The following is a 24,218-nucleotide window of genomic DNA, read 5'->3' as shown; positions in this document are numbered from 1 at the left end:
AAAAACTGGTCGGGGTCCCTGGGTAAGAGGAGACTCTGCCTTGGGCCCGCCGGTGTAATAAACTGCACTCCACTATCTGCATTGTCCTTCTGAGTGAGTTTGTTTTCTGGAACGCATGGCTACAACAATAGCTTTTCTTCCAAGGAGCAAGTGAAGAAGGAATTCATAGGGCCTGGACTCCATCTTAGGCCTGTTCATGCTGATCATGCTCGGCCATCTTTCCAATGGACTCTGAACTCTGTGTTTAGTGCCTATGAAAACAACAGAAGGAGAAGACCCCCTTCTGACAGGGGAACCTTGAAGATCGTATCTAGGTTACTCATCACCTAAGAGAAAACATACACTAATCACCCCTTCCTCCAGACAGGCCATAAATTTTTCTGTATCTATCAGAGTGTAACCTCGGGTTTATCGATTATTGGCTAATTGTTTGACTGTTTGAGCACATGAGCGCATAGCACGTGAATGATGGGGTTATTGGGATTGTATTTTCCTTGGTTTATGTAAGTCTCAAGGAATTTGGTACACATGGGGTATAAAAGATTTTCACAAATGCTGGTCGGGGTCCTTGGCTAAGAGGAGACTCTGCCTTGGGCCCGCTGGTGTAATAAACTGCACTCCACTAAAAAAAAAAAAAAAAAAAAAAAAGAACCTAAATTTCACTCTAAAAGTAAGATAAAAAGATAATATGGGAACTTCTCTGATTGATGCAAGGGTGGAGACAAGTAAGGAACCCGGGGACCTTGGATACACAGTCTGAAGATACTGGATGAGATCATCAAAAGTATTTGTTGGACCTGAAACAGCACCAAATAATCCAAACAAACTTAGCTTAACTGCCATTATTTCTGGTCTTCTGACCTCAATTAATAGATCAGGACAGCAAATAAAATGAAAGAAAAGATGGATGGCAGGAGAATGTGCAGGAGGGCATAAGAAAAAGAAAAATCAAGGCAGAAGAAATTGAGGCAAGAAAATGAAAGGAAAAGAGGGAGGGACAGGGTGATAACAGCCAGAGCAATGTCAGCACATTTTTGACATAATGAAAAAAATCTCTAGAGAAAGAAATGATGAAGTGTTTCTTCTACCCACCTCTATATTCCATAATATCTTTAGATTTAGCTACTTAAAGGAAAATAAAAGTTAAAGCTTAATTGTAAGGAGGTGTAGAGAAGAGGGAACACTTCCACACTGTTGGTGGGAATGTAAATGGTGCAGCCACTACGGAGAACATTGTGGACGTTCCTTACAGAACTAAAAATAGAACTAGCACTTGATCCAGTAATCCCACTCCTGGACATATATACAAAAAGACAAAAGCTCTAATTAAGAAAGATACATGCATCCCAATGTTCATAGCAGCACTATTTACAATAGCCAGGACATGGAAGAAACCTAAATGTCCATCAACAGATGAGTGGATAAAGAAGATGTGGTATGTATACATATATATGATGATGGAAAAAAATATATATATATATAATGGAATACTACTCAGCCATAAAAATGAATGAAATAATGTCATTTGTGGCAACATGAACGGACCTAGAGATTATCATGCTAAGTGAGGTAAGTCAGGCAAAGGCAAATATCATGTGATATCACTTATATGTGGAACCTAAAAAAATGGTACAAATGAATTTATTGACAGTAGACTCACAGACATTGTAAACAAACTTATGATTACTAAAGGGGAAAAAGGGGATAAATTAGAAATTTGGGATTAACAGATACACAGTACTATATATAAAATAGATAAAGAACAAGGACCTACATATAAAACAGGGAACTATATTCAGTATTTTGTCATGACCTATAATGGAAAAGAATCTTAAAAAGAACTGTTGTTTCTAAAGACCAAAAAGAATTTTTTTAAAGAATTGTTTCTAATTATGCTGGTAATGATTCTTTTAAAAATGGCTATATTTTTATCTCTACTTACTGAGTTAAGACATTAATTCCATAAAATTAAAAAGAAGTAATAGATCTTAAGAATGGAAGTAACTGGGCTTCAGGTACTAGATTGTAATTATGTGGTATTTAAGTCTTAGGTACACCTAAAAGTTTTGTTTATTTTGAGGAGAAAATATTACTAATAAGAGATACAGAGTATGATAGGAGATCAATGAAGTAAAGAATTTTATAAGACTATTTCCTAATTTATATGTTTAATTTCTAGGGTAATCATAAATAAAACTCAACTAGAATAGAAAAGGAAGCATATCTTGTTTTTCTAAGCAGAATGAGTAAGAATACCAATTTTTTAAAAAGAGAGGCAGAAGGTATTTTCTATGGTTAGGTTATTTTGCTTTAGTTTTTAGTAAAAACCTAAATGCATTTGTTAAATTCATGGTGCCTTGGGAATAACAGATCTTATCTCATTACACATTTTTATTTGTACAAAGACTAGTTTTAGCTAAGTTTAAATTATAAATTATTAGCAAAAAATAGAGGAATTTGAATCTATTGAGAGGACAAGCAAACAACTCATAAAAACAATGTAGAAACACTCACCAACTACTCCATGATCAGTGGGATTTAGATATTTTTTACACACGTAGGGCAAGGTAGACTCACAATCCCGACTTTTCCAGGCCTTTGGCATAAATGCATCAAATGTTCCACAGTGAAATTCAACAAATGGCTCAAAATTTATTTCTGAAAACACAATGTTTGTGTACTTACTGTTAGAAGCAAAAGCAGTTTAATATATACTGAAATGTAGTTTTAGCATCAAGGAGACAACCTTTCTCTTTGGCATATGTAGTAAATTCTGTAAGATAGTATATTCAAGAGTTTGCAGTTGAAGTCCAGGCATGACAATGAAATGATTTCCCAAAGATAGAAACAGCTGATTTTATTGTTTTAGGGTAGACAGAGATTTTTCAATCTGTTGCTATTTTTAAAACAGTTGACTAGAATCTTGGCTTTGACCCAAATCCTTCTGAAACCTTGGCTAAATGGCTTACCTTCTTGGCCTTCATTTCTTGTTCGGAAAAGCATGCCTTATAGAAATTCAATCAGGCTTTAAAAAACACTTATAAGCCACTTTCACAATAACATGTTGTATATGTACATGGGAAATATTGCTGTTTAGGCTGTGGGATGAGTCCTCAGTCAAAGGTATACAAAACACTTCAGGTACCTGGGTTCCAGTTCAGATAGTTGAGTGGTGTTCTATCAGACCACTGCCAACCAGCATCTTCATCCAGCTGGTTCAGACCCATCCATACTTCCACTGCTTCACTGCCCAAGTGCTCTGAAATAAGAGAAATATGGAATTTCAAAAACAAAATTAACATTACACTTATTTCTTGTTTTCCTATTCCTGGAGCATGGATTCATAAATTAACTCCATCAGTGATAGAAAGGGGTTTGAGTGCTACTAAACCCCACCCTGGTGGTTCAGAGTGAAAAAGCCAGCCTAAGAAATACGGCAGTTTCCTAAAGTCTCAATGAAGCAGCTGTGAAGTGCTTAATCTAGGCACCCAGGAATGCTGCCTCTCAGCGGTCATCAATCCATCGAGTTCATGGTTACAAATTTGAGACCATCCGACTTGTGTGAACTCAGGCCCTTGAGGGTTCTAGAGCGTGAAGGAGAAAGTGCCCAAGGCCAGTCGTAGAAAGTGCCCCTCTGTCTTCCTTCCTTTGCCATGTGTGTCTGGCGGCCTCAGTCTGGAGGCTCAGGACTCTAGTATGCTGAGGCCACTTCAGGCCCTGAACAAGAGGAATAGGAAGAAATGCTATTAGATCTGTATAATGGGTATGTGTGCATACAGATATAATTTTTCCACTTTTCATAATTTTTGCAGTCTTGAAACATTTCACAGTTTAAAAATTGAACAATTTAGGGGATCTTTTTTGTTTTTTAGGAATCTGGCAAGGGAGAGGAAAGCAGATTAAGTATTAGTAGTGTTGGGAAGCAAGTCTTCAAATTTAAGGTATGCTGAAGCAATCATGGAGAAGGCTCCCCAGTTAAGCAGTGGGAGCTGTCTGGCCAAGAGGAGAGTATCATGCCAGGGACCATGGTATCCAGAGCAATCAGCAGCAGGTAGGGCCATGAGCTGTGCAAATGCTTCTTCAGCTGGAGGTGGGAGAATGTCTCCTTGGCAGGCCCACCCTGTGGCCTCTGCTCCTAACTACTGTGCCACAGCGCCTCCTTTTTAATTCAATGCCATTTTTGTTATAAATGCTACATAGAAACATGTGCATTGACATGCCTGTGTAGAAAAATATGGTTATCAAAATTATAGAATTAGAGGAAATTTTTCTTTGATTTTTTTTCTTCCTGTGTACGTGAACTTTAAAAATTATTCTAGAATAAACACGTGCTACTTGTGCTATAAAATTTGGGGTAAAAAAACTAGTGTCAGAGGCTTTACTGAAAGTAACTAAGTTTGCAGCACTTTTAAATGTTGCCATTTAATCTTGTCATCTATAAAGGAGGGCATTGATCCCTTATGATTATCTGCTTCAGAACTCAATTTCTTCTGAGCCAGATGCAGGGGCCCTGCCTGAGACTGAGACCCTGACAGATAAGAGTTATAAATAGGGTGACTGTCTGTCCCAGTTTGCCTGGAAAATTCATGGCTTATGCTGGTAGTTCCAGAATAAGTATTAATGCAGCCCCTTTTACTCTCGAAAGGGTCTCAGTTGGGATGATCAATTGCTTGGTCACCCAGGTTGCAAAGATTAGTGCATTCACATCACAAGGCTGCAGAGCCTTCTGTGATAGGGCATCTCAATACAACAGTGGAAAACTAGAACCAAAACCTTTAAGGAAAGAGAAAAAGGTGTTTTATAATTTGGGGATACCCTAAATCACTGAACAGCATAACATTCATGGGCCCTGCTCTTCCAAGATTCTGTAGCATAAACATGAGTCTCTTCTTAATGTCTATTTGGTTAGTCCTTCCAATAGCTTTGTTGTTATTGTTGTGTAGTTGGTAAGTCATGTCTGACTCTGCTACCCCGTGGACAATAGCCTGCCAGGCTCCTCTGTTCATGGGATTTCCCAGGCAAAAATACTGGAGTGGGTTGCCATTTCCTTCTCCAAGGGATCTTTCCAACTCAGGGATTAAACCTGAGTCTCCGGCTTTGCAGGTGGATTCTTTACCACTGAGCCACCTGGGAAGACCACCATTTGATTAAATCATCTATCTGGTATCATCATAACAGGAGGGAAAAGGGAAGATGGATTGATAAGATGGAAAATTTTCCACATTTCATATTGGGGCAAGTGCCAAGTGATGCTTTCAAGTAACCTACTTAAAACATTGAAGTATTAATTACTCTTATCTTAGAGTTATTTAGAATAACTTCTCTGTTTTAACAATACATAGAAAATCATTGTGTAATTTATAAGCTGTGTTTAAAAGTACAAAAATAGTCTATTTAGCTTCACAAGTAAATGGGCTCACAATTCTATAATAATAAATTCAAATTTAAATTTCTTTGGCTATTTCTTGGCATTTGTGGCAGCTTGGATAATTCCTTGTAACATGGCTAATGTTCATTAGCAATTAACAAGAAACAGTAGACTATTCTCATCATTAAAAAATATCTTAGTCAAAACAAGCTTCCATCTTTATGAAAAGACTTCTGTTTTCCCAATCTCCAAAATCTAATCATAAAATTGTGGTATTTAAATCAAAGTCTCTGACATATCTTATTTATTTCATCTTTATTCAAGTTTGATGAATAAGTCCAAACCCTCTTATTAGATATTCCAGCAATTAAAATAGATAACAATTATAATTCATAAATAGTGCAAAAAGTTTTCTATGAATACCATTAAAGGCTAATATTGATATTGGAAATGGGTGTTTTCCTGCAATATGACTCACTCAAGTTGAGTTTCAATGATAATTTCCCACAATTTTGCATGTCTGTGGGGAAAGCGGCCGATATATACTGTTCAAATATCTGTTACAATTCTTCTGGAAGGTATTAATGACTTTAAAAAGCCTTAAAATGTGCTTCTCCTTCTACCCAGTGAAGCCACTACTACAAACTTACAGAGAAATAATTGGGGATCTATGCACAAAGGTATGTGCAGGGATGGTTTTCAATAGTAATAAAGAAATAAAAACAAAGAATTTTATCCACCTATCCCTATCTAATACTGGAGATTAACTAAATATATTATCACTAACCTGAATCACTATGTAGCCACTGAAAGTTATAACGTAGATCTTTATTTCTAGACATGGACAGATATTCATTATACACGTAAATTACATAAGCATTTGTACCCATGGTTGCTGTTAAGTGGTCAATACACACTGAGTGTTTGTTATTTGTGCCAGACACTTTCCTAAAATTTCACCTGCATCATAACATGTACTCCACACTGCCAAAAAGTAGGCATTGTTATTATTTTCATTTGATAGAGGGGAGAAGTTGAGGCACAGAGAGGTTAAGTTATCTCTTTAGCCCTGCTAGTAAGTGATGGAGGTGGGATTCAAACCCACACAGGTGGCTTTTTGGTCCCATCTCCTAACCTCTGCACAACCGCCTCATGTTTTTATTCAATATCGTTTTCCATATATGGTGGATGTATGTATACATGCATTTATGTGAGTTTTTTGCAGGAAAAAAAATGACTATCTTTGGATTGTGGAACTATGAGAGATTTTTCTTTTGTTTTTCTTTCGGTATACTTGAACTTTTAAAATTATCCTTTGAATAATTTTATTGTTATTCTAGAATAAATATTGCAATATAATTTGAAAAAAAGTCAGAAACCTTTAATGAAAGTGGCTAATTTTGTGACACTTTTAAATGTTTCCAAAAAAATTGAAATTGCTCTATGTAAATATCTACAAACATTTAATCTATAAAAGAGAAGTAAGAAGAGAGTTTAGGTGAGAGGTAAAAAAAACAAGACTCAACTCATTAGCACTCTTTTGACAGTTTATGTTATTATTTTATAGTGTTAGTTAACATGTGTGTAACTTTTGCTTTTCCAATCAAATTTTAAGTTCTTTGTCATCCACCGCAAAGCCTACTACATACTGCACATAGTGACAGACAGGTAAGATTTTGTTTAATTAGTAAACAGCTTATCTTTATTAATGGAAACAGAATGGCTAAGATCTCTACCAAAGGAGGAATTCGGACTTAACTTCAGAAGTCTCCCATAGTCACTTGTTAGAGCTGCAGATTCTCCTAGGTCCTTTGCTGTGACTTCAACTTGTCTTTTCCGAGGTGGAGAAAACAAGAGAGACATAGCCAGATGTCAAATGTAATGGCCCAGGGTTCAGGTTAAAATTCTGGGTATGACTTTGGACCATGTTAATAAAAGAATATTTTCCAAGGGACTTTTTTTTTCCCAGAAGACATCTTGGCATACATGGACATAACTGTAAACATCATTTTAATTATACCAACATCAATGTGCATTATACACCTACTTACTCCTTACGAAATTTTCTTCAGTCTCATCTGCGATACTTAATAAAGCACCTCCTTGCATCTGGCATGAAGAATGAGCCTCGCTCCAGGACAGGGAGGAAAGCAGATTGAATTGGTAGCAAATGCGTGAATGGAGATCCTTCTCCCAGACAGCATCGCAGCCCACCTCTGTGGATGCTGAAAACAAAATCCATTAGAACTTTATACCCTTATTTTATCTATACAGTGATATACTTCTGAGATTAATTTGAATGGCATGATTCCAACTTGTAATTCCTAAAACTTCAGTGCGCTTATCTATTCTTGATTAGGTCTTTATGACAAAAATCTGTATTGTTTTCCCACTGGCACTTTATGGTAAAACTTGTTCAAGATTTAAAGGAAATTCAATAAATTATCAATAAAGAAGCTCTGACCCTTTCTGGGAAAATGATAGTAGCCATTTTTAAGAGAAGTAAATCTAAGTGAATTATTTGTGAAAATAACATCCGAATTCTTTAAAAAGCAGACAGAACTTTATACTGAAAACTGTATGAATTGAAATATTTATTTAAGATAGATGCAAATACTCTTTCAGGAGGCTTTTCCCTGCAAATACCAAAACACTAGACAGACTAAAAGGGATAAAGTAGAAATAGGAATCTCTAATGAACAGACGTTTTCAAATAAACACTGAGAACAGGAACATTGATATTTAGTTTTAGGAAGTTCTTTCACTGTAAATCAACTTCTGCTGTTGTTCAGTTGCCAAGTGGTGTCCGAATCCTTGCGACACCATGGACTGCCAGGTTCCTCTGTTCTCCACTAATAATTCAATTTTTAAAAATGTTTTAAAATTCTTTCAATCAAAAGGAGGAGAAACAAAATCCACTTGCAAAACATTGGCCAAGTGTTGAGTAGTTTGCTTAAAAGTAAATTTTTTAGGGGGGGGGGGTTTATTTATTTATTTTTTAATTTAATTTTATTTTTAAACCTGAAACACTGTATTAGTTTTGCCAAACATCAAAACGAATCCGCCACAGGTAAATTTAATAAAGTATGAAACATGGATCTGAACTCTGAAGTTTCTTAAAATGACAGAAAATGAAAGCAAAAGTACGTTTGATGAAATTTTAAATCAAACCCCAAGGTGAACCTAAGCAGTCATAGTAATTACCTGAAATCAAACTCACCCAAAAATTTTCAGAATGTAGACAGTGTGAACCGTGCAACAGCAAGAGTGTAACTTATGGTCAGGCAATCTGCTTAAATCTAGAACAATCTTTCCCAAAGTGCAATCCACAGAGTATTACAATTTCAAGAGCTCCCCAAGAGAAGCTGGAATGTAGTACATATGTAACCTCCTCTGGGGAATTCATAATATACACTAGCATATTAAAGGCTCTGAGAAGTTCTCTAGTAAAGAAAAGGCTTGCTTTTAATTCACTATACTTCAAACTTATTTGGCAAAATGAAATCTTTTTTGTTTGCTTTCTTTTTGACACAATGCTTAGTTAGATGGCTCCCTTGGGAATGCAGAAGTTTGTTTTCATGTCTGGTTGCAACGTGCCTTCCCCAGTACTGAGTTAGTGAATGAGAAGTTATTAAACATAAATATATTAAATCTGAGATTGTCTACCGAGTTCCCTGACCTACACATGTATTTATAGAAGGATCCAAGATTGAAGGAGGGCAGAAGACAAGTCTACATCACCAAAGAAAATGTGTAGGAAAGGAGAAGGGAAGGAGGATGCTTCTAGTAATCATCTTGCTCTGATGTTTGAAATTTCCACATTGAGTCTGAGTCCTTAGAGACCATTTCCAGTTAAAAAGCTACGCCATCTGTGAGATGGGACAACATGCTAAGCATTGTCAGACTTCATTTTAGCCCTATTCATCCTGTGTGAGAACTGAGTCCATGAGAGAGGAGAAGGGTGGTGCTTCATCGTGCATGAAAATCATTTAGCAGACTTCTGAAAAAAACCACAGATTCCTGGTTCTCATTCTCAGAGATTCTGAATTGGTAGGTCTGGGGTGGGATTCAGAAAACTGACTTTCAAACATATTCCTGATGCCGCTGGTCCACATTCTAATGCAGATGGTCCACAATGCAAATACTGGGAAACACAGGCTTGAAAGAAAACATCTGAAGCACTTCCTAAGAAGAGCAGGTACAAATAGCCCCTGGCTACTAGAAGATGAGAAGGGGTCAGAGGAGGAGACTGGAGAGAATGTCAAAGGAGAGATCTGGGTACACGGAACCTGCCTCTTGTCTCCGGCCTTGGGGAAAGTTTCGATAATGAGTCCTAACTATAAGCCTCCAGGATAAGCCATGTCAGGATAAGAAAAGGCCTGATGACACTTCAGTCGATCTTGTTCCCATTTTTGCCAAAAATTGGCAAGGAAAGGTCCTACCCTTTCAACAGCACATGGATTGAGCTACGTAAACACAGCCTTTAGCAGAAACCTGAATTCTGTACAGCAAAGCCTGAATTCGATACCTTAAACAGTTAAGATAGAAGGCTTGCAGGTGATCCTATCTGTGCTACAAATTGCAAAGCTCAGTTTTGTTAGTTTTTCCTTGGCTTGGTGTTATCTGTGCTAATTCTTAAGGTTAATCAAAAGAAATGTCTCAAATGTTTGCAACAGATGCCCCTAATCTTCTAACAAGTCAGTCCATTTGTCATTGAAATTTGAACTAAATATAAGAATGTACACTTCTATGCAGTCAGTCCTCTCTTTGCTCCTCTGGATGGCTTGCGTATCACTCCACGGATCTTATTTGAGGATCTTATGGCAACAAATGGAATGAAAGTGCCACCCTGGGCCTGGGCACTGTGATGTGCTCTTCTGATCTCCCTTCAGGACCAAGCTGTATTTCCCCACCTGCCAGCAGACACCTCTCCTTCAACGATTGCCTTGGCTGACAAGGCTCATTGCCCAATGTCACCCTCCCTTCTCAAGAGCAGCTTGCAAACCATGATGGTTACCACAGAGCTATAAGACCCCTCCTCTCACCCCAACCAGGGCCAAATACAGCTTGAGAACTCCTTGTGGGTCAATCTGGGAGTTGCCAGTCCTGCATCACAGTCCTGAGCAATCCTGCTTTCCTCCTTTCCTTTCCATATGTATCGAGCCTGAGACTACTCCCCAAGAGACCTCCTGCAGGTTCATCTTGGCCTCTAAGGCTACTTCCCGGAACCCCTCTTGCCAGAGGTTCCCATCTTGGCATGAGACATCTGCATGTGTTTACTCTTAATCCTCTTGCTTTCTTCATAACTAATTTTTATTTTCAAGCCACTGAGAAAACAAGATTGAAGGCTGGTACTCTTATTTTTCTCCAAAAATTCTCATGTAAACCATCATATTTCTTTGCAACTTTGGTTGTTTTTATATCATCTCTTCTGTCACTAAATTATGAGCTCCTTGAAAGAAACAACTATGTCATATATATCTTTGTATCTCCTATTATTTGAAGAAAGATTGACAAAAGTCTTTTATGCAAGATGCTATAAATAGGTGATTTTTTCCCCTTTCAAAACACACTTCTTTTCTAATGAACTGAAGTGTATTCAAGTCAATACTGATTTTATTATAGATTATGACTGAGATGCAGCCATTTCTCCTTCTCTATTAGTATGGCTTTTTTGGTCTTCCCTAAGGATACAGCTTTGTCATTGTCTCACATGTACTCTTTCTTGCCACTTAGAAAAATGGTTGAATTCTTACAAAGCAAACAAACAAAAAATACACATACTATTAGAGCAACTCCAAGCTACAAAGTTACTATTTTCTCTCTCTTTGGTCTTTCATATACTCAGCACATAGTTACTGAATATCTGTTCCCTGCAAAGTGTGTTGGTAGTAAATCTCCTGTAAAAGGGATACCAAACCAAGTCAGGACTTCCTGCTCCCAGTGCCGTACATGCTCCTTGGTAGCCCTGATCACAGTTGAAATTAAATGATGCATTATGTGATTGCTTATTGATTGTCTGTTTTTCCTCATAAAATTAAGTATCAGGAAAGCAGTACCATGTTCCATCTTTTTCATGTTATTCCCCATCAGTGCCTAAAGGTAGTTGGGTAAACAGACTATGATATCAAAGGAAGATGAGAAGCAGTGACCACAAAAGAAGGAAGAAAACTAGTAGGCATGGGCTCCAGAAACCCAAGGAAAGAGATAATGTCAGTTTTGTTACTTATTGTCGAATCTTGGAGGCCTAAGTCATTAGTAACTTTCTGGAGCCTGTTTCAGCAGATTAACCCAATCATTTGCCTGCTCTGTGCCTGCATCCAACTGATGAGCACTGCCAAGAAAAGTCATCTGACTGATTCATTATCAACCACCCGATAGGTCCTGGAAAGGTGACCAGTTTTATCCAGTAAGCTTGCTCTCCCAGCAGCCACCGTGTTCATTTCACGCCTTTCCTGTTGTCTGAACTTCTCATGCCCTCTTCCCCTCTTCCAAGTCCACAGCTCTGGACTGGTTATTCCTCATATTCCCCATCACTTAATCCATCAACCTTCTTGGACCTGTACTATGCTCTCTTTCTTCTCTCCTACAGAGAAGCTGTTTTTACATCCATAAAAGGCTAGTCCATCCATCTAGGATCTAGACCCCACTTCCTTCTGCCTTCTGAGAGACCATGTTTATTTCACCAATTGTTTAACTTTCCTGCATCTTCAACCTCTTTCTCTTTGATCATTTCCAGATGCACTCAAAGATGACTTAGTGTCTCTCACCTTTAAAAAACAAGAAACAAAAACACTCCTTCCCTTGGCTGCCCCATCCCAGTCTCTGCCTTTTCTCTACCCCTGTTATCACATAGTTTCATACATATGCTGTCTCCAATTTCTCATCTCGCATTTACTCTTAAAAAAAATAGTTTTGCCGAGATACAATTAACATGCCATGTAACATGCCATGCATTGTGCAGCCATCACCGCAATCAAGTTTAGAACGCTTTTGTAGAAACCCAGTATCCGTTAGCAATCACTCCCCACTTTTCCCTCAGTCCTCACCCCTACTCCCAGCCGAGACAACCACTAAACTAGTTTCTGTCTCTATAGATTGGCTTGTTCTAAAAATTTCACATAAATGGAATTATACTGTGTGGTCTTTTTGTGACTGGGTTCTTAGCATAATGTGTCCAAGGGCCATCCATGTTGTAGCATGTACCAATACTTCATTTTTTCATATAGCCCAATAATATCCCATTGTATGGATACTACCTGTTATTAATGTATTCCTCAGTAGATAGACATTGGGTTGTGTCTATTTTTTGGCTATTATAAATAATGTTGTTATAAGCATTTGTGTGCAAGCTTTTGTGTGGGCATGTGTTTTCATTTCTCCTGGATAATTAGCTAGGAGAATTGCAGGTGATATGGTAACCCAATATTTACCCTTTTAAGGAAATGACAGGCTGTTTTCCAAAGCAGCTGTGTCCTTTTACAATCCTTCCAGCAGTGTATGAGAGTTACAATTTCTCTATATCCTTATCAGCACTTGTTACTTTAGTCTGTCTTTTTGATTGTAGCCATCCCATGAGATGTAAAGTGGTATCTCACTGTGGTTTTTGTTTTAATTCCCCTAATGGCCCATGATACTGAGTGCTTTTCATTGGTTATTGGCCATTTATCAATCTTTTTTTTTTTTTTGAGAAATGTCTATTCAGACATTTTACCCATTTTTAAATTGGGACTTTTGTCTTTCTGTTGAGTTATAAGCTTTCTTTATATATTCTAGACATAGGTCCTTTATTAGATATCTGATTTACAAATATTTTATCCTATTTTGTGCGTTGTCTTTTCACATTCTTGATTGTGTCCTTTGAAACACAGAATTTTTAATTTTGATGAAGTTCAATTTATCTATTTTTTTCTTTCATTGCTTTCATTTTGATGTCATATCTAAGAATTCATGAAACTTTACCCCTATGTATTCTTCTAAGAAGAATGAATTTGAGTAAACTCCAGGAGTTGGTGATGGACAGGGAAGCCTGGCGTGCTGCAGTCCATGGGGTCGCAAGGAGTCAGACATGACTGAACTGACTGACCAATTCTTCTAACAGTTTTATAGTCTTATCTTTTCCATATAAGTTTTCAAAATCTATTTTGAGTTCGTGTTTTATATGGTGATAGAGAGAAGTTCAATTTTATTCTTTTGGATGTGAATATCCAGTTTCCCTGTACCACTTTTTGAAAAGACTATTCTCTCCCCATTGAATTTTCTTGGCATCCTTGTCAGAAATCAAGTAATCATAAGTGTGGGTCTCTCAGTTTTATTCCATTTTGATAATTTTCAAACTTTCCATAAGTTTTGAAATTGAGAAATCTAAGTCCTCCAACTTTTTTCTTCTTTTTCATTATTATTTTGGCTCTTCTGGGTCCTTTGAATTTCTATAAGAATTTTGGGAAAAGCCTGTCAATTTCTGCAAAGGAGTCAGCTAGGATTCAATAGCGATTGCTGTAATAGTGCCATCTTACCAATAAAAAGCCTTCTGATCACATGAACATGGGATGTCTTTCCATTTATTTAATTTTCTTTAATTTCTTTCACTGTTTTGTAGTTTTTAGATGTAAATTTTTCCTAAATATTTTATTCTTTTGGATGTTAGGATAAATGGACTTCTCTCTCTTTGTTTGATTTGTTTTCTTAATCTAATTTATGGATTGTTCATTACTACTGTATTAAAGTACAACTGACTTTTGTATATGGCTCTTGAGTCCTGTGAATGAGTTTATTAGTTATAGTAGTTTTTTAGTAGATTCTTTGGAATTTTATATATCCAAGACCATGACATCTGCAAAGAGAGATAGTGTTACATCTCCCTTTCCAATCTGGAACAGGGACCATGCTTTGAGAAACACTGAGATAAAGTTGGAGAAGATTGGATGGGAGGCTCCAGAGTCCAGGTGGGGAGATTGGCCCTCGGTAGGAAGAGGACCACTATTGCTTGGGAGGGAGAAAATAGAGATGGATCCAAACCATGGTAGGCTTAAAGAGCAGGCCTGTGAGCAGGAAGTTGTCAAAACTTCCCCTCTGAGGGATCCTATTTTCTTTGAAGTCGGCTCTTAAGAGTTTGGAAGGAGAATATAGGGCAAGGTTAGAAAGTCAGGGGAGAAGAAAGGTTTATATGGCCCTTTGGGGAGTGAGATAGAAGCTTGAGAAGAGAGATATAATAATACTGCTGACAAAGCAGAGGTTGGCAGTCATGCATCTAAATTGGTACCAATCTGCTCTATCATTCAAATTACTGATAAAAACTGAATCAGGTGAATGAGGTTCCAGAGCAATGAGCATGCCAGGCTTTTCATGGATCCCATGAAAATCCATCCATGGGATTTTCCAGGCAAGAATACTGGAGTGGGTTGGCATTTCCTCCTCTAGGGGATCTTCCTGACCCAGGGATCAAACTCGCGTCTCCTGTGTCTCCTGCACTGCAGGCAGATTCTTTAATGCTGAGCCACTGGGGAAGCCTTCACCCAAAGGCTGGTATCCTAAAAATATCTCAAACTAACTAAGCCTGACTCTCCAGCTGTGTAAGACATACAATCAGGACAGACATAGTATGACTCAGAATCACCTCTAAATAAAACCAGAGAGATTCCTTTATGTCATCCTTGTTCCTGAAGATCTATAGCAACAGAAGTTTTATCACATCCCTCCCTGCTCATGTGTTTTAGTATGTGTTTATTAGGACTAACTTTACACTGTGTTCACTTACAATCAACTTTTTAAAAATAAAGGCATCATTCTACATTGAGATATTAAAAAATTTCTGAATAAGAAAGATGAGATACAGGAGTATGAATCTTTGATTTAATCTCTCTGTCCTGTCCACTTCCTGACCCCATGGAAAAAGCAATCAGCGTGCTCAGATTGCAGTCTCTGGCACATTATTTTGAGTTATGTTGGCCACCAGGAACCAAAAGCAAAAGAAAGGAAGAAAATTGGAACTGTAATTTAGCACTGTACAAATAAACATTCTCTCTGCTGGTTTTGTGAAGGGCAAGAGAGTTGGAATGTGGCAGGCTGTCAAGTGGAGGATGTTTCTGAACTGTAGGAAGCTGAACAAATAGTCCAGGGATCTAAAAGCCCTGGGCACCACTAAACCCAGGCTTCCACCTGGGAAGCGATAATTGGCTAAAAGTGACAGAGGATGGTGACAGTGCTCTTTGGAGAATCTCAAGGAGACCTGCTGCTGCTGCTGCCGCCAAGTCGCTTCAGTCGTGTCTGACTCTGTGCGACCCCAGAGACGGCAGCCCACCAGGCTTCCCGTCCCTGGGATTCTCCAGGCAAGAACACTGGAGTGGGTTGCCATTTCCTTCTCCAATGCACGAAAGTGAAAAGTGAAAGTGAAGTCGCTCAGTCGTGTCCAACTCTTGGCGACCCCATGGACTGCAGCCCACCAGGCTCCTCCATCCATGGGATTTTCCAGGCAAGAGTACTGGAGTGGGGTGCCATTTCCTTCTCCATCAAGGAGACTAGTATAGTTTAAAAAATAGTATTAGGGCTATGTGAAATACATGTTACTTTTATTAATATTTGCTTATTTACTTTCCTAAAAAAATTTTATTGTAAGATGTTTGAGTTACAATATTGTGCTGGTTTCTGCCATATATCAACATAGATCAGTCATACATATACATATATCCCCTCCCTCTTGAGTCTTTTTCCCACTAATGGAGAGAGTAGAATGGAAACAGATACACTAATGTATCTAAAATAGATAGCCAGTGGGAATTTGCTGTATGACTCAGGGAACTCAAACCAGGGCTCTGTTTGTTTACTTTTAATAATGACATCTATTGGAGATGGAAATGGAAAGAGAAGATGATGTAAAAAATGTGACATCAGACTCAAGGATCTAAGGAGTGTAGGGATTACATGCACATATTCCTCCACACAGACATTCAGAGACATTCAGATTCAGATAGAGAAGGCTAATGTTCTAACAGTTAATAAATAATGAAATACTTTCATGCTGATTGGTGAAGAGCTGCTCTCCTGAGCTCATCAAGTGCCTCTTGCTGCCTCAGCATCCCCTCACATTACAGCAGATAAGGGGCTAATACCAGTAGTGGGTGTCCAGGACTCCAAGCCTCCACATTAAGGTCTCCACTTGAATTGGCCAATAGCCCATACCAAACTGGTTGTTAAATGTCTTAATATCACCTCTGTATATAGATGTTATGTGGAATTACTTGCATGTTGTGAATTGTCTGATGAAGAATTATTGGCCACAGGATCACCCGGGCCATTTGTCAAAAATGCAAATGCTCATTGCATCTCCAGGACTGGACGAGGATCTACATTTTAAACTATATGATTCTAGAGCGTCCTATCAAATGTAGTCTCCATTTCCAGGCATGGAACAAATCTGTCTGTCCTGTATTCCGTCTGGGCCAAGTCCTTTGGAGAGAGGGATCTAAGTCCTAACACTATGCTTAATTTAGTGCTGGTGACAAAGACGATAAAGAGGAAGGATCATTGATTCAGAAGCACATGTTGAAAGGATGTTAGACCTAATGGTGACATGATGATGGTGGTGGTAATCCTGGTGAGTAGCAGGTACTATGATAAGTAGCTTAGATGCTTATCTAATGAAACTGATCACATGGGCCACAGCCTTGTCTAACTCAATGAAACTCTGAGCCATGCCATGTAGGGCCATTCAAAATGGACAGGTCATGGTGGAGAGTTCTAACAAAACGTGGTCCACTGGAGAAGGAAATGGCAAACCACTTCAGTATTCTTGACTTGAGAACACCATGAACAGTTACAAAAAGGCAAAAAGATAGGACACTGAAAGATGAGGTCCCCAGGTTGGTAGGTGCCCAATATGCTACTGGAGAAGAGTGGAGAAATAACTCCAGAAAGAATGAAGAGATGGAGCCAAGGCAAAAACAACACCCAGTTGTGGATGTGACTGGTGATGGAAGTAAAGTCCGATGCTGTAAAGAACAATTTTGCATAGGAACCTGGAATGTTAGGTCCATCAGTTCAGTTCAGTTCAGTCGCTCAGTTGTGTCCGATCCTTTGCAACCCCATGAACCGCAGCACACCAGGCCTCCCTATCCATCACCAACTCCTGAGGTTTACCTAAACTCATGTAATCGGTGATGCCATCCAACCTTCTCATTCTCTGTTGTCACCTTCTTCTCCTTCCCTCAATCTTTCCCAGAATCAGGGTCTTCGCATCAGGTGGCAAAAGTATTGGAGTTTCAGCTTCAACATCAGTTCTTTCAGTGAACACCCAGGACTGATCTCCCTTAGGATGGACTGGTTAGATCTCCTTGCAGTCCAAGGGACTGTCAAGAGTCTTCTCCAACACCATGAATCAAGGTAAATTGGAAGTGGTCAAACAGGAGATGGCAAGAGTGAATGTCGACATGTTAGGAATCAGTGAACTAAAATGGATTGGAATCGGTGAATTTAACTCAGATGACCATTATATCTACTGTTGTGGGCAAGAATCCCTTAGAAGAAATGGAATAGCCATCATAGTCAACAAAAGAGTCCGAAATGCGGTACTTGGATGCAATCTCAAAAACAATGAATGATCTCTTCATTTCCAAGGCAAACCATTCAATATCACAGTAATCCAAGTCTATGCCCCAACTAGTAACGCTGAAGAAGCTGAAGTTGAACAGTTCTATGAAGACCTACAAGACCTTCTAGAACTAACACCCAAAAAAGATGTCCTTTTCATTAGAGGGGACTGGAATGCAAAAGTACGAAGTCAAGAAATACCTGGAGTAACAGGGAAATTTGGCCTTGGGGTACAAAATGAAGCTGGGCAAAGGCTAACAGAGTTTTGCCAAGAAAACACACTGGTCATAGCAAGCACCCTCTTCCAACAACATAAGAGAAGACTCTGTACATGGACATCACCAGATGATCAATACCAAAATCAGATTGATTATATTCTTCGCAGCCAAAGATGGAGAAGCTCTATACAGTCAGCAAAAACAAGCTGACTTGTCTGTGGCTCAGATCATGAACTCCTTATTGCAAAATTCAGACTTAAATTGAAGAAAGTAGGGAAAACCACTAGACCATTCAGGTATGACCTAAATAAAATTCCTTATGATTATACAGGGGAAGTGACAAATATATTCAAGAGATTAGATCTGATAGACAGAGTACCTGAAGAACTATGGACGGAGGTTTGTGACATTGTAAGGAGACAGTGATCAAGATCATTCCCAACAAAAAGAAATGCAAAAAGGCAAAATGGTTGTCTGAGGAGGGCTTATTTAGCTGAGAAAAGAAGAGAAGTTAAAGGCAAAGGAGAAAAGGAAAGATATACCCATTTGAATGCAGAGTTCCAAAGAATAGCAAGGAGAGATAAGAAAGACTTCCTCAGTGATCAATGCAAAGAAATAGAGGAAAACAATAAAATGGGAAAGACTAGAAATCTCTTCAAGAAAATTAGAGATACCAAGGGAATATTTCATGCAAAGATGGGCACAATAAAGGACAGAAATTGTATGGACCTAACAGAAGCAGAAGATATTAAGAAGAGGTGGCAAGAATACACAAAAGAACTATACAAAAAAGGCCTTCATGACCCAGATAACCATGATGGTGTGATCACTCACCTAGAGCCAGACATCCTGGAATGTGAAGTCAAGTGGGTCTTAGGAAGCATCACTACGAATAAAGCTAGTGGAGGTGATGGAATTCCAGCTGAGCTATTTCAAATCCTAAAAGATGTTGCTGTGAAAACACTGCACTCAATATGCCAGCAAATTTGGAAAATGTAGCAGGGGCCACAGGACTGGAAAAGGTCAGTTTTCATTCCAATCCCAAAGAAAGGCAATGCCAAAGAATGTTCAAAATACCGCTCAATTGCACTCGTCTCACACACTAGCAAAGTAATGCTCAAAATTCTCCAAGCCAGGCTTCAACAGTATGTGAACCGTAAAATTCTAGATGTTCAAGCTGGATTTAGAAAGGCAGTGGAACCAGAGGTCAAACTGTCAACATCCGTTGGATCATCTAAAAGCAAGAGAGCTCCAGAAAAACATCTACTTCTGCTTTATTAACTACATCAAAGCCTTTGACTGTGTGGATCACAACGAACTATGGAAAATTCTGAAAGAGATGGGAATACCAGACCACCTTGCCTGCCTCCAGAGAAATCTGTATCCAGGTCAAGAAGCAACAGAACTGGACAGGGAACAACATACTGGTTCTAAATCAGGAAAGGAGTATGTCAAGGCTGTATATTGTCACCCTGCTTATTTATATGCAGAGAACATCATGCAAAATGCTAGGCTGGATGAAGCACAAGCTGGAATCAAGATTGTCAGGAGAAGTATCAATAACCTCAGATATGCAGATGACACAACCCTTATGGCAGAAAGCAAAGAACTAAAGAGCTTCTTGATGAAAGTGAAAGAGAGAGTGAAAAAGAGAAAAGTCCTTGCAGCAACAAAGACTCAGCAGAGCCAAAAATAAATAAATAAGAAAGAAAATAGAAGATATATATAAACATTCCCCAGTACTTAAGAACCATTGGCAACTTTTAAGCTAAATGAAAATACAATAAAATAATAAAGTACTTACTGACAAAATATTTAGAACATTGAAGCTATTACTGGACCTTTAAAATCAGGTTAAGTAGAGAAAAAGAGTTTAAAGTTATAGCTAGAAACTGAGTAATAAGGATAGGGAATCACTGTTGAGAAATACTGGGAGGGCAACTGTGGTTTTAAAAAGATCATCAAGGGCCAGCTGATGTTTGGACTTGACAATGAGCAGGACAAGCAATCAGGACTTGGATAGGTGAAGGAGCTCATAAGAAGGAGTGGACTGGAAGGATAGCAAAACTTCATATACATTCAGTTTTGTTTTGAAGTATCCTGCCTGGAAGCTGGAATTCATGAAATCACAGAGTATTAAAATTTGATTCCAGTTAAAGCATATTTATGCACTGAACTTAGTGAGGAATGACTAATTAATATCTTTGAACTTAGGGGGGAAAAAGCAATATACATCAGAATTGTCTTTTCAAGGCAAAAACAAACAAAATCAAAATCTGGTTAAATGGATTCAGCAAGCTTATTCAGACTTCAGTAGCTCGATCTCAGTGCTTTTCTTTGGATATAATAACTTTCTAATCATCCTTGATTCATTCGTGACATATAGGGAAGACTAGATTTTATTCTTACTAGGATCTGGGCAAAATCCCCACTTCTCGTCTCTTTCGTATCGGCTGGTGGTGGCACACCACAGTAAGTTGTCTTCCCGTCCTTCCCGGGTACATTCGTGACGCCACTGCTGATTGTACTGGAAGGGGAACATGCACGGAGTCCCGTGGGCATTCCCTTTGATTGTGTACAAATCTAACAGAAAAAGGAGGACAAAGTCAAATAAGTAGTATGGCAACTTTATCTTTGGAGATAAAGATAAGATAAGATAAAGATAAGATGTCATAGTGCAAATGCATTTTTTATTGACCGAAAATCTACACTGGGCAAGGCCCTCACCTTACCGTGGTTAACCCTTAAGACCTCAATGTCTAGTGTGTGGAAAACTACAAGGCTGAGTGCTGTGTTCAGGGAAATGCTGATAAGTGGTTTGTTTTGTATGTTTATCTCCTTGTTTGTTTACTATGATGCACTGTTTCAGTGTTTCCGTGGTGGCTCAGTCAGTAAACTTCTGTAATGCAGGAGACCCAAGTTTGATCTGTGGGTCAGGAAGATCCCTTCTGAAGAAGGGAATGGCAACCCACTCCAGTATCTTTGCCTGGAGAATCCCATGGACAGAGGAGCCTGGCGGGCTACAGTCCATGGGGTTGCAAAGAGTCAGACATGACTTATTGATCAACACTACTTCAGTAGCACACATATTTGTGAATGGATAAGAAGAAAAAAATTACGTATTACTTGTATTTAAGTATAATTGCTTTTTAGTATTGTGTTAGTTTTAGGTATATAGCTTCAGATCTTTTTCCAGTATAGGCTATTACAAGATACTGAATATAGTTGAAGATTTCACTTTAAAATATCTTCCAGTCCCCAAGTATATCAGTCAGCAGCATCTGAATCTCGAGTTTCATAAGTATTTATAATTTATTCACTCAACAGATATCTGTTGAGCATTTAATGTGTTCAGCACTGGGTATTATATGTAATAGTGACCAAATGAGTAAATTTCCCTTTCATATGGAGCATCTGTTTGAGTGGGGAGAAAAAAAAGAGAAAGAAAATATATAGATAAACTTGTAATTTCAAGTAGTGATAAGTAACCATGAAGAAAAATAAAATAGGATAAGAACAGAATGACTGGGTGTATGTGGTGGGGGTGTGGTTTAGTCACTAAGTCGTGTCCGACTCTTTGCAACCCCATGGACTGTAGCCTGCCAGGCTCCTCTGTCCATGGAATTCTCCAGGCAAGAATACAGGAGTGGGTTGCCATTCCCTTCTCCAAGTGGGGGTTGAAGGGGCACTATTTTTGATAAAATGGTCAGTGAAGGCCTCTCTGAATAAGAATTTGGGAAAGTGAGGTTCAGGCCTCTGGACAAGAGTTGCTTTGGCAGAAGGAAGAGCAGGAATGTGGGACCTGCATCAAGACCCACGTGTGGTCAACAGGGGAAAGCAGGGAAGCCCAGTGGGCAGAGGACCAGGGAGGCACTGGGGTGTTGGCTCACAGAGGGCCAGCTCTGCCACGACGTGGACTTCGGCTTTTACTCTGAAGGCAATAGGCAGTCATCAGAGGGTACTGAATGGGAAAGCACATGATCAGATTTCCATTTTTAAAGACACACAGGGTGCAGTGTGGCAAGCAGATTGTACACAGAGAGAAGGCAGAGTGGATGCCCGGCTATTGGCCCCAGAGAGGGGTCTGGGAAAGAGATGGCCACGCTGAGCGGCCTGCTGGCTGCGTTCTCAGAGTATTCCAATCATTGGTCATCCCTGGCCCTAAGCAGGAGGCAACAACTTTTCATGAATCAACTGGGACTTTCTGTAGTGAAGGGGATCAGTGTGTGTGCGCTTAGTTGCTTCAGTCGTGTCCAACTCTTTGCGACTCATAGATTGTAGCCCTCCAGGGTCCTCTGTCCATGGGAGTCTCCAGCCAAGAAAACTGGAGTGGGTTGCTATGCCACCCTCCAGGGGATCTTCCTGATCCAGGGATTCAACTCACATCTCTTATGTCCCCTGCGTTGGCAGGCAGGTTCTTTCTTTTTTTTTTGGCATTTGACCTTTTTCCTTTATTTTTTTTTAATATTTCTTTTCTTAAAAATTAATTTATTTATTTTAATTGAAGGCTAGTTACTTTACAATATTGTGGTGTTTTCTGCCATACATTGACATGAATCAGCCATGGGTGTACATGTGTCCTCCATCCAAAACCCATCCCATCCCTCAGGGTTTTCCCAAAGCACCGGCTTTGAGTGCCATTTTATGCATCGAACTTGGACTGGTGATCTATTTCACATATGGTAATACACATGTTTCAATGCTATTCTCTTCAATCATTCCACCCTTGCCTTCTCCCACAGAGTCCAAAAGTCTGTTCTTCATTTATATCTGTGTGTCTTTTGTTCTCTCACATACAGGGTCATTGTTACCGTCTTTCTAAATTCCATATATATGAGTTAATATACTGTATTGGTGTTTTTCTTTCTGACTTACTTCACTCTGTATAATAGGCTCCAGTTTCATCCCCCTCATTAGAACTGATTCAAAGGAGGTTCTTTACCATGAGAAGGGGATTGGGGCCACCGTCAATTAAGTCAGCGGGTCCTGGAGTGAAACAGCTGACTGTAGAGATTCCCACCCTCTCTCACAATTGGGAGGGGTGGGGTGGGGGATACAGTTTGGGGCGTGGCACTAGCCTGAGCTCTCCCCATATCGCCAGCCCTAGAGGTTTGAACTGTGTGGAAACTGCTGCTATTCCAGGACTCATCCTCTGCCTTCTACCTAGTCTTCCCCTGCATGCATTGTGAGTGTGGGTATTTGGCTGAAATGTTCACATGAAACAAAAAGCCAAATTCTTCCTTGGAACTGGAGATTATTCAGAGTGCTGGTTTGCAACACTTGCTTTATTTTAGTGAGTCCTGAAAAATGGCTTACTCTTGTCTCTGTGTCTCTTTACTCATTTCTTGTAGGTACAGGAGGAAGTCTTGCTTTAGATTTTAGGAGCTCCTTTCTCTGCTTCCTACAGTTTTTAGAAGTCGAAGCTCTTATTGAGGCATTATTCTACAAAGTACCAGAAGGGCAGGGACCATTCCTGTCTCGCTGGCTTTTGTAAATCAGATGCCAGCCCAGAAATAGTCCGTGTTCCATGACTGTGTGAAGGCCAGTGAATGGATGGATGAATGACTGAACAGAGCTACATAACAAAACCTGACAAACAGGTTTGAGGGTTCAGAATTTCAGAAGTAAGCGGCTTTCTTTGTCTCTTTTTCTTTGTTTTAAAATCCCAGATATTGCAGAACTATGCAAAATGAAAACACCTCCACTTACCTGCCCCCAAAACCATGCTTTCCTACTCCCTTGTTTGTTGCTGATGTTGTTTAGTCATTCAGTGTGTCTGACTCTTTGCGACCCCATGGACCGCAGCCTGCCGGGCTCCTCTGTCCATGGGATTCTGTCCAGGCAAGAATACTGGAGTGGGTTGCCATTTCCTTCTCCAGAGGATCTTCCCAACCCAGGGATCAAACCTGTGTCTCTTGCGTCTCCTGTGTTAACATGAGGATTCTTTACCACTGATACACCCAGGAAACCCCTCCCACTCCCCGACACACAGCAAATAACGTCTGACATCAGTCTGCCTTTAATGCCTTGTAACACACCCACCACAC

The 24,218-nt window shown here is 39.2% G+C and overlaps 1 protein-coding gene across 2 annotated transcripts in view; it reads right to left on the bottom strand.

The window, feature by feature from the left end:
• PLA2R1 (phospholipase A2 receptor 1) overlaps positions 1–24,218 on the bottom strand; it is a 139,096-nt gene that overhangs the window by 94,573 nt on the left and 20,305 nt on the right. For both annotated transcript variants that reach the window (XM_055572447.1, XM_055572446.1), the window contains exons 3-6: positions 20,581–20,754; positions 7,420–7,593; positions 3,146–3,259; positions 2,515–2,658 (exon numbers count right to left, since the gene is read on the bottom strand). In XM_055572447.1, coding sequence (XP_055428422.1) covers positions 2,515–2,658; positions 3,146–3,259; positions 7,420–7,593; positions 20,581–20,754 — 606 coding nt within the window. The remainder of the gene's footprint in view (positions 1–2,514; positions 2,659–3,145; positions 3,260–7,419; positions 7,594–20,580; positions 20,755–24,218) is intronic.

This window comes from Bubalus kerabau, chromosome 3 (genome assembly GCF_029407905.1).
Source record: "Bubalus kerabau isolate K-KA32 ecotype Philippines breed swamp buffalo chromosome 3, PCC_UOA_SB_1v2, whole genome shotgun sequence".
Classification (NCBI taxonomy): Eukaryota; Metazoa; Chordata; class Mammalia; order Artiodactyla; family Bovidae; genus Bubalus; species Bubalus kerabau.
The sequence above is the reverse complement of the archived record's forward strand: the minus strand, read 5'-3'. Positions and strand labels throughout refer to the sequence as shown.